The following is an 11,333-nucleotide window of genomic DNA, read 5'->3' as shown; positions in this document are numbered from 1 at the left end:
TAGCGCATGTGCTGAAAATTCAGAATAAAAACAAAAGGGATCAGTCATTTATTAGGAATTTGACTCTTACGCCCACTTTATTTGAAACAAATGTAATGTTCATACGCACTTCTCTAATGAAGTGTTTCTAAAGACAATGGGCATAAAAGTGAAGCAATATAAATTAATCCAGTCTGACTTGCGCACCTTAAACAAGGACACGACCTAACTTGGATACCGAGTCAAACCGTGCCACAACTGTGTTTGAAAATTATGAGATAATTGCGACCACGGGGTATCAGTAGCAACTGGGCCTTAAAACCAGCCTGGACATCATTCGCCTACTAGATCGACCCATTTAATAATTTATTATTTTCCGGTAGTATTTTGTTTTATCCAGTTTCCTAGTCCACCGGGCATTACCAAAATAGTTTAGTTATTAAATATATTGTTATTTTAATAGTGCTACAATATGCCTTCAAGCCATTAAACCTTCAGATCATTCAGCTACAATTCAGCACAAACCCTGCGGTGGGCGCCAAAGAAGACAGAAATACTTTTAACAAAAACACTTAACCCCCATCTCGATCACAAAGTAATTTTAAAGACCCAACTTGATTAGTTATGAGTACGAATTGGCCCGTTGGTGGATTGAGGCCAGAAACTAAACGTTTTGTACTTTTAAATAATCGCCCCACAAGTTTTGTCTTAGGTTAAAATCTATTGGTCATTCTTCAAATTCATGCCAGAAGCATGACAGCATCTGAACAAATATGGCCGATCATTTAACCACCCTTATTTATTTAGAAGATCGGAACAAACTGTAAATCCATCACGTCCTGTAATTGAATGAGGCAAACTCATACATAAGAAGCTCACAAGTAAATTTTAAAGAGATTTAAATAAATGTCCGTATGAATGACATAAAACAACTGAAAACGAATGAGTGGCTTCTTCGTAACGCCATGTCGTGGTCACTTCGGGTAAGTCTGAGCTGGTCTACTTTTGGTATAAGCCCAAACACGCACTGTATGGGTGAGAATGTTTCCCCATACCTTACTTTGAATTCCAACTATCAAGATATCAGTTATCTACACGATCATTTTATGCGTGGGACCCCAGAACCATTCGACACACGGATTTGATATTGTGGTGAGTCCGATATCCTAGGCAGAACAATACTATTGCAACCATGCGCCAATCCCCAAAATAATACTTGTACCAGATGGCATTTGTTATATAACAATATAACATAGAATCTAGTCACAAAATCAATATAACAACACTACCCTGACAAAACAAACAAACTTTCATTCTGAACACCCAAAGACAAGAATAGACAATCTGAGTTTTTGGGGGGTTTTTTACAAAAAGATTTTGTAATTGATTTTTTTTTTTCTGATAAAAAATAAAATTTATTGATGTTCTTCCCTTTCAGAACTAATGAATATACCAACTACTAAAAACTATAACAGTTTTTGGCCTCTATTATTAAGAAGGTTAATAGAATTCCTGTATGGTGACAGTTAAAAGGTGAAAGCTAAAGGAACTTTGATCTATTCTGTAGCTCACTTCACTGTGCACGATGCTCCTACTGACACAAGTTTACTCACTGAAACGTGACATGGTTAAATATTTGTTCGGTCTTTAGGAGTGATCATCAAAAACAAACACACCCAACCGGGGTAAGTTGGCACGCGTAAATTTCGGGCAAATCACAGACGAATTGATAACGTTCGTTCGACGAAAGATAGTAAAACGGTTAATATTCAAAAGTGTGAAAATTTGTTTTCCCGTTTTAAATTATGTCTATTAAATAACTGAGAACAGTTTTACAAATTCCATTTCAGCAAATGTTTAGTTACGGATGTAGCAGCTAACGCATTATGTGTTTGTTTCTGTCTCAAACTTAAAGAAAGCTTACATCAAGTCGCCATAATGGATAAAATAAATGGATTACGTGACATCGTGAAGAAGAAATATGAAAAGAAATGTTGTATAAAAGTAGCTATTGGAGTTGCCAGTGTTATTGTCTTACTTATAATAATTATCGTAGCCGTCCAAGTATCATCTGATAGCCCAGCTGATGAAGTCGTGCCTAATAAAAATAATGCCATAGAGGTAAGGATACAAATTTAATAGGTATATGAACTTCCAAGATCAACATCCCACTCTCTTTAATTTTGATAAGGAAACGACATTATTTGGTAGCCCCTAATGTTAAAATTGTGAGTATATATAGTGATGCTCTAAATGTTACCAATATCACGATTCGCGCTACGATTGAAATCGTGGTTTTAATCGTGAAGTAATCGTGGTGATTCTATCAGATCTTATAAACCTGTAACGGTAAATCTCTTTGATCTTTGGGGTATATTCTATGCCCGGAATAACTTGCGGTCGGGGCGGCTTTGGATATATACAGGGAAATTTGGGGTTATTCTTCTGAAAGTTTTTCTTTAAACCTGTACCGGGTTATTCTTCCAGGGTAGTGGGGGTTTTTTCCATAAGAAAACATGATATAAGGTTTTTCTTACGGGAATTCTCATCTTGCGTACATGTAAACATAGACGGTTTATAAGCAAGATAAAGTCCTTGACTTCGGTTATGCTGGGGAAGAAAGACTTCAGAAAAAACCCTCGACAGAAAATCCTCGGCCTGCCGGCCTCGGTTTTTCTTTTTCTCGGGTTATCATATATTGAGGTCAATCGTGGCAATCGTGTTGATGGTATCGAAACGTATCCAAACGTATCTGCACGTACCAGATCGTGGACTCAATAGGGACAATCCTCTCGTAACGCACCGCACGGCAGTGGGAACCTAGCATAACAGTCTTACACATACTTATTCAGATAAGGACCATTTACGGTTAATTGCTAGGGAGCCACGGTGGCTAGGTGGTTAAGAAGCTGGCTCTCTAGCCTGGAGGTCAGGTGTTCGATCCCTGCATTGGCCGAGAAATTTCATCCAGATTTTCCGACGCGGTTTCCCCTTGTCAGTGGTGCAGAACGGACGGCCTGATAAGGACAGCTGTCTAGTCCTTCGTATGAGACGAAAAACCGAAGTGGCGAGGTCCCGTGTATACATTGGAATGCACGTAAAAGATCCCTTGGCAATTGGAATTCGATATAAGAGTAGACGATAGTGTCGCTGCCCGGGCAAAATTTCCCTCATAGCACACTGTATGGCGTATGCCCGTCTTCATTAGCCCAGTTCGGAGCAGAACAGTAGGACGTTAAACCCCATTTCATTTCTGTTAATTGCTACCAGTCAAGTATCATTAATTATTATTCGAGGTGGCTATTTAACTACGATATTTGATGTCATTCCCACTACCTTTTAATTTGTGACCATATCAAAGAATGTCTGATTTTGATAATGGTCTGTAGCCATGTCTTATGTAATAATGGTCATATCTCATACGAAACTATCGCTCGAAATTATCCTTCTCTGCAGGTAGCGTGGTTCTGTTGTTCGAGTTGGCCACATATTTAGAATACATGTATATATTTTTTTCAGCACGCACAACATAAAGTTAGACAGAATAATTTACAATTTATGAAGTATAGTTCTACAGAAACTAGAAATGACAATCTATCACGATTCGCGCTACGATTGAAATCGTGGTTTTAATCGTGGAGTAATCGCGGTGATCCTATCAGGTCTTATCATAATATTAAGGTCAGTCGTAGCAATCGTGTTGATGGTAACGAAACGTATTCGAACGTATCTGCACGTACCAAATCGTGGACCCAATAAGGACAATCTGATCGTAACGCATTGCACGACAGTGAGAACTTGGCATAGACAGAGCAATAGGGTGGTGGGTTAGCGTGAAAAACTCTAAAACACATGACCAAAGACACCTGTGAAAATTACATGTAGTTATTTTAGAAGGCAAGTTACCTCCCAGTTAATAATTTAAATTTTGAATCCTTTTAGAATGTTTGGTGGGATTTTTCATTGGGTCCGTGATGAATAGTTATGAATTAGAGGTGTTAATGCTTGGTTCGTTTGGCAGGACTGTTTTTGCGCGGGAGCTAATTGTATATTTTGCGCGTTCTGTTGGATTACTGTGGTCTTATTTTAAATCACTTAATGAAGTTTAGGCGCTAAAATGACAGAGTATGAGTAAAAGATTGCGCAATTTGAATTAGGTTAAACTGTTCTTATACACCTGATACCTTGTGTGTCTCTAAAAGAAATCAACCCTAGGAATTTAAAATCTAAACATTTGACAAAGGGTTGTAAGGAAAAGCGTACATAATAATTAGCTAGTAAGTAAATACGAGAAACTCTTGTCACATAACGATACAACAAGTAAAAAATGAGTTTGAAAGGTGTTCACCATGATTGAAAACAAACAACATTTACAACAAAATTACCGTTATGTTTGTTTTTAAAGTTCAGTGGTTTGTTTAAATGTCAAAAATGTAGAATGAGGTTTGAGTTGGGTGGATGAGCGAATTCCATAGTAGATAACTTACAGGATAATCGGATCAACGAGTTTCAGGAAATATTTCTGGTGGGGCAATATTTTGTTTTCCAGAATATAAAAGAAAGGCGTATCATACGTCTTAACGAGGGTTAATTTATCCCTAGAGTACGGTTCTCTTTGGTCAATTGGGACTTGATAAATAAAAATTAATTTCTTGAATGTGATGCCCCTATTGTTAATTCCAGACTTTATCCAAATTTGTACATTTAAAATATTGCAAGACGGACAGCAACATCGTTATTCAGAGCTGACTTCACAGGGCAGTTTTATTTTGGACAAGTAGAACATTTGAAGATGTTAAGTCTAGATGACATTAAAATGTTTTAAATTCTCAATCTGTCATCTGTGTGATGTTTTTAAACATCTTTAAACCATTATCAATGTTTAATTTGGAGTTTATGTGCAACTCTCGCTAGATATATATTATCACAAGATTATGAATAAGCAGTTTACCTGAAATTGGTTCATATTCGCCTAAAACAGTTTAAGAAAAGATATACTGTAAACAGTGAGGGTGAAAGAATCGATCCTTGTTAAACACCGGGTAACAATTTATTCTCGCTGCTGATATCAAAGAGAATCGCACTAAAGGCGAGATAAATGCTCAGAAAGGCGCGAAATCTCTGTTGACCCAAGGCTTGTGGTGTACGAGGAGGTGTTTAGCCTACTGAAATTTTGTATTGCGAGTTATAGGCCTACAAGAAAGAGTATCTATTTGTAATGTAGGTTAATTATGTATGTGTAGCGTCAGGAAAGTAAACTTTAATACCCTAATGTTGTTCTATGAGAGGCAATTTGGGTTACACATAACTAGACATTATGGATTTTAGTAGCAGGGGGAGGGAGGGGGTAATTTAAATTGGCATTGCATTTGTTGTAACTGATTGTTTCATGAATTGTATATTAAACGCTTCAGAAATCTCTGTCCAAAAATACAATAAAATATAAATACCGTTTTATTCATAAATATTGTCGGCAATTGATGACAAAATATATGCCGGTTATATCTCAACATTGCTTTAATCTACCGACTTCTTTCTTTAGTTTGTAACAAATAATCTTTTGTTTGTAACAAGTTACGATCTCGACAGTCGACAAATCGTCACACCAGATTTAATCAAATCGTAACATCAAATTTAATCAAATCGTCACACCAGATTTACACACATCGTCACAACAGATGTACAGAAATGACCAGATGTACAAAATCGTAACCCCAGATTTACACAAATCGTCACACCACTGCACGTACACAAATGACCATGTTTAAACAAATGGTCACTTTCATATTTCATATGGTCTTTAATTCTCATTTACAATTTTAGAGAACATCGTCACCACCAACAATAGTGGAAGTGGATATACCAAATCAATTTTTACTACGGATGGGATCAAAAGATAACCCAACGTTCCATGAAATATTAGCTGTAGAAGACACTAACCAAATTTACTTAATGCAGATAGATGAACAATATAAAACTGTGTATGTGGTTGTTAACTTTAAACAGGTAATTTAGTGGTATCCAAGATGATTAACGTTTATTTATTACAGCAACGTCCGCAATTAAATGATCTGTTGATGGCGTCGGTTTGTTACTTTATTAAGGATACCTACATTATGATAGATTAGGTAAAGAGTTGACAGCTCTCACTATAATAGTTAAAAACTAGATAATGTAAACACAATTTGTTGAAAATTTCAGTCATATTGATCCATTCTGAACCGAGAATTTAGCGATTGAAATTTCGGCCTAGCCTCGATCATCATAACTAAAGTCGGTACGATAAAAAACATAGTCTCGATTATCCATTTCATGATTAAATCATGAACGAAAGTTGAGCAGCAAATCGGATCGTAATCTAAATATCGCAGGCTAGCGATGACCTCGAGAGTTGATTATGGTCTGGATAAGTTAATTAATGTCTAATTAATAATTTAGATAACATTTCAGGCCTAAAGAAAGACCTACAATAGGCAGATTTAGCTCTTGCATAATATATGTTTAACTGAGAGTAGCACCTTATACCGTATGTATTTATACCTTATTGAGCGGTGATGGTAATTGTAGTCTTTTCTGTAACTATACGTTCTATATATGTGTCAACAGGGTTTAGATCAGGGTGTCAAACTCATTTCGATTCAGGGACCAGAGATATACAAAAATTCTAAACACAAAGCCAATCGTCCTTGAACTTTATAGGATTCTAAAAAAAACAAAGCCAAACGTCCTTAACACGTGTAATTTTTGAGACTGGTTTCCTAATTGTCTAGTTATAATATTGAACACAACGCGTGTGTTACATACAACTTAGATATCTGTGACAAACAATACAGAAGTCAAGAGTTTTACTGAAACCGGAAAACAATAATACATGATTTCCTCCGCTGGTTTCTAAGAATTATCGACACGCCAATTTGTTGAAATTGTTTCCACAGTCCACATTTAAGCCCCTGGCAGGTCGGATCTGGCCCGCGGGCCGCATGTTTGACACGCCTGGTTTAGATCGTTAGAGGTTCTAAGCACTGAGCTGATGATGGTACTGTCATAACATATAATTCAAAATAAACGCGATACTATCCATTACTAATATTATTCTTGTTGTATCTCCCAAATAGTGTCGCTACATAAAACCAAATTATTATCAGATCCTGCAGGGGGTGGGGGGTGGTTGGCCGAATGGTTAGCGCGTGCGCGCTGCATCATAAAATCTGGCATTGAGTCAACTGGCGTGTTTTCGATTCCCCGGTTGTACGCGAGGAGTAGGGTCGCCTGTCCAACCTCGTGGGTTGTCTCCGGGCCCTCCGATTTCCCCCCACTGCTAAACACCCCTACGCGCAAGCGAATTATTGAAATAAAATTGAACCATACAATAGTCCCGAAATGACCTAGTTTGTGTCGAGTGGACGTTAAACTCTCCCTCTCTCTCCCCCCCCCCTCTCTCTCTCTCTCTTCATTAGATCCTGGTGACTGAACACAATCCAACCTTCATTAAACGAAGCATATTGATCGATTGAGTGGGAAACTGGGTTTTAGTTTTGATAATATCTATTGATTCTGTAAGAAAACGTTTGAAAACGGAAATTAATTTGTAAACTATTAGTATTACAACAAAAAATAACTATCATTTCATAAAATAATAATTATTTTTCAGAAAGCGAATGTTTATATTGGTATGAGAAAGGAAAACGTGGATGGTATTCTGAAAGAAACAACTATGTTGTTTTGTCATGAGTCTAGATTTGGCAGTGATTTTACGGGCACCTTCCTCGAATCAAGTGCTTTAGTAAGTATAATTTTTAGCCACCGAATAACTTTCGACGCAAACATGTAACCGTTGGCAAACAACAACAGCTAATATAGGATCACGTTACACGCCTGGTTAAGCAATCAAGTCACAATTTTTATCAACTGTAAAAACACGAATGCATTATTTAATCTTTTAGTGACATTTAGCGATTGGGGAAAATATTGACAGGATTTTTTTTTATGGGAAACAATCACTGGTGTTATTCACCATGAATATCATATTGACCTCAAATTACTATATGTGCTTGATAACGATAAGATGGCATTGTTTCCGATAAAAAATGTGTTCTGTGAATGCATATTACACATCCTTTATATTATAGAATATTAATGTGATGATAGCTACCTAAAATCAAACTCGAAACTACTTATGTAAAACACGTTATTTAATTTGGCTGGATAGTATGGTCTATTCTTTCTACAGATAGGCTTAGTGTTCATTTACAGAAATATGAGTGTTTGGTGCTAAGATAACAACATTCTGTGTAAAAAAAAGTCCAGCAACATCTTGTCTTTCCATCGATTTGAAATACAATATTATAGTTCTTTACAAATTTATCGAATCTCACACATTTTTCAAATACAATGTCTGAAAAATCTGATTTTTTAATCAACCAAATACCGTTTGTTTACCGTAAGTGGCATTTATAAAGAGATATACAATAAGCACCATTAGAGAATATGGCAACTACCAGAGCTAAGATTGTTATAATTTCTAAATTAATAATAATATGCATATTCAACAGTTAGTATGGTTAAAAACTGATTAATAACGATATTTTTTCTTACTTGCATATAGTCATTGTCACTTTAAGTATATATCGACCGTTATTTACAACTTGTCAAGTTGTTTACCGTAATCGGATGGGACGAAAAACCGATTGGCGTGCACGTAAAAGAACCCTTGACAGTTGGAATTCGAAGTAAGAGTAGGCCATAGCGCCGCAGTTCGGGCAACATTTCCCTCATAGCACACCGCGTGGTGTATGCCCGTCTTCATTGGCCCAGTCGGAGCAGAACAGTAGGACGTTAAACCCCATTCCATTTCAATTCCATAAAAGTAGGACGTTAAACCTTATTTCATTATGATGTCGACTATTCCGATTTCAGTTATCGAACCAGATTTACAACAATAATTATATCTAGATGAAGAATAAACTAATCATATTAATTATTTATTGATTGTAGACGAGTGGAGAACATACTGTTCCTGGTAATGGACGAACAACAACTTTAAATGTTGATGATGTTGGAAATGTGTTCACTGTGCCACCAACCATAACTTCAGTTTTAAATGGATCATGTAGTGATATTCCTAGTGACACTATGTTGAAATGGAAAGACAAATGTAAGTACTTCCTGTTTTAGCAAAATGGTTTGAAAATTGAAATAAGAAACCTGTCTATGAGAGAGTTGTAAAGCTCCTTTATTACACATGCAGGCGCGTGTCCTGACATAAAATCGTTCGGTGATACGGAAATCCAAGGTCCCATTTAGAAAAAACCGATCCCTTGGGAAGGGGGATTTGAAGACAATTAAACACTTCGCATTATTATACGTAACCTTAGAAATAATAAACTACAGAATGGAAGTCTGAAAATGATCGAATAATTGAAGTTAGAACATATCGCTGCTCATTGTAATGGATTCCCTGTTGATTTTCACTTTTAGACATTATAAGACGGTCAAATTCAAGTCATGATTACCTTGATTAATACTTTCTTTTCTTTTTTTGCTTTCCAGCTTCAAATTGTGAATCATCGTCGTCTAGTGTAGATATAAATAATTCTTCAACATGTTCATTATCATGTCCGTAAGTACAGAATTTATCATATAGGGTGGGAGTTCCCGACCCTTTTCCCGTCGCGTAATCTGTGGGGCATTTAACAAGTCTGCCAGGACACCACACATCTGCATGATTGATCTTGATCAATCAGATTTCCCATATAGGTCACGTATCACTTTTTCTCATATAAATATCTGATATAATACTCTAGGATCTTATCAAGATGCTCGCCATTCTTATTATGTGATTAATATTAGGTACTGATATTGATTCTGCTGATATCCATAAAAAAACTAGAATTGACGATTTACCCATTTTGTGAGTGGTCTAACGATTGTGATACGGGCCTGGTCTGATAAATGTTGGGGGGGGGGGCAGACCTAAATACCTAAATTGCCCGAAAAAATTCCCCTTTACAGACGGCCGCGCCAGACGGCTCCAGACAAAATGTTCTAATTCATAGTCAATTCAGTGCAATTTAGTGTTTTATTAGATTTTGGGCACTTTATTTGGCCAACCTGACGATATATTAATTTTTCTTTTTCACTTTAACCGTCTGACCGTAAAAGTCAGATTGCCCGACAGTTACTCGTACGCCTATGATCCAAAACATGTACGTGAAAGGCGTAGAGTCATCTTCCGTCCTAACCTGATAACTCCCAATTCTAAAGACATCGATCTACGCACAAGATATTAGTGACACACAATTATACCATGTTAGTCCCGAAATGAATTTTGGAAATCTTGCATACCCTCTCACCCCATTAGAATACCCTACTCTTCGCTCCGCTCGGCACTCCTTCTTTAATTGAAAGTCCCAGCATGGTACGGTGATTTCGGATGCCAAAGGTTTTAATTCGCCCCTGGGTAACCTTTCATATTTGACCATTTCTATTTCAGAAAATGTGAAGATTTAGCACAGACCGAAAAACAGAGTTGTAGAAAATTTCATCAGTGTAATTATGATATGGGAAATTGTGATCCCTATTGGAAAACGCAAAACAGTTATAACAGTCAACCATATTGTATATGTCGAAAAACTTTATATACCGATATGAGAGGTATCAGTTGTGCTAATGATGGTACTGATTGTGAAGTCAACAGAAGAGGAATAGTGGACTTTGAAAATATCAACCCCTGTTTTTGTCGTTATAGAATACCCATAATACATCCATTTTTACCATCACTTGACTCTAAAAATATTTTATTTACTATCCAATCGGTTATTGTGACAGCGCCGGCGCAAACGTTCGGAGAATGTGACCTTTAAATTTGACATCAGTTATTTCAGTACGGTACATGACAAAACCATATATTATTATTCTTTATATATATTATATGTATTATATACGTGTCTGTATTTTATTGTGTATTTATTTTGATATGATATAAATATATAACCATAATAAAATAGGTTTTGTTTTATTTGTTTTATTATGTATTCTACTAGATATAGGAGCTATATTTAACGAGCGTGAAATGCAATAGGGTTTATTTCTAACTATCATTTTTGTGAACCAACCGTGCTATTATGACAACGGAAATATTTCCTGGTCAACGACGTTTCCAACTTCTATCCGGTTCTTTAAGGTTTACAGCAACCAATAGACCAGTGGACTTTCGATATCGGGTCGACAGCAATTAATTAATTAAGAACTGGGTTTTAAAAAGTCCTAAAGGGGTCTGGGACCTTATTCACGAAATTTTATCTAAGATAAAATCAAAATTTTAGTTATTTGATTGAATAATATTAGATTGATTT

General features: G+C 36.3%; 1 protein-coding gene across 2 annotated transcripts; it reads left to right on the top strand.

Moving 5' to 3' along the window:
- The first annotated feature begins 1,528 nt into the window (after positions 1-1,528).
- LOC126820983 (uncharacterized) lies at positions 1,529-10,982 on the top strand. Of its 2 annotated transcripts, XM_050549225.2 has the most exons (7): positions 1,529-1,664; positions 1,830-2,100; positions 5,803-5,985; positions 7,631-7,762; positions 8,974-9,133; positions 9,529-9,598; positions 10,472-10,982. In XM_050549225.2, exons 2-7 carry the CDS (start codon positions 1,918-1,920, stop codon positions 10,839-10,841), a joined length of 1,098 nt encoding a protein of 365 aa, XP_050405182.1. In that variant the 5' UTR covers positions 1,529-1,664; positions 1,830-1,917; the 3' UTR covers positions 10,842-10,982. The 2 variants fall into 2 exon arrangements, with proteins under 2 accessions (XP_050405182.1, XP_050405181.1); XM_050549224.2 differs by having other exon boundaries at positions 1,529-2,100.
- The last annotated feature ends 351 nt before the right edge of the window (positions 10,983-11,333 follow it).

This window comes from Patella vulgata, chromosome 5, assembly GCF_932274485.2.
Source record: "Patella vulgata chromosome 5, xgPatVulg1.2, whole genome shotgun sequence".
Taxonomy (NCBI): Eukaryota; Metazoa; Mollusca; class Gastropoda; family Patellidae; genus Patella; species Patella vulgata.
This window is presented reverse-complemented; position numbering and strand designations above follow the sequence as displayed.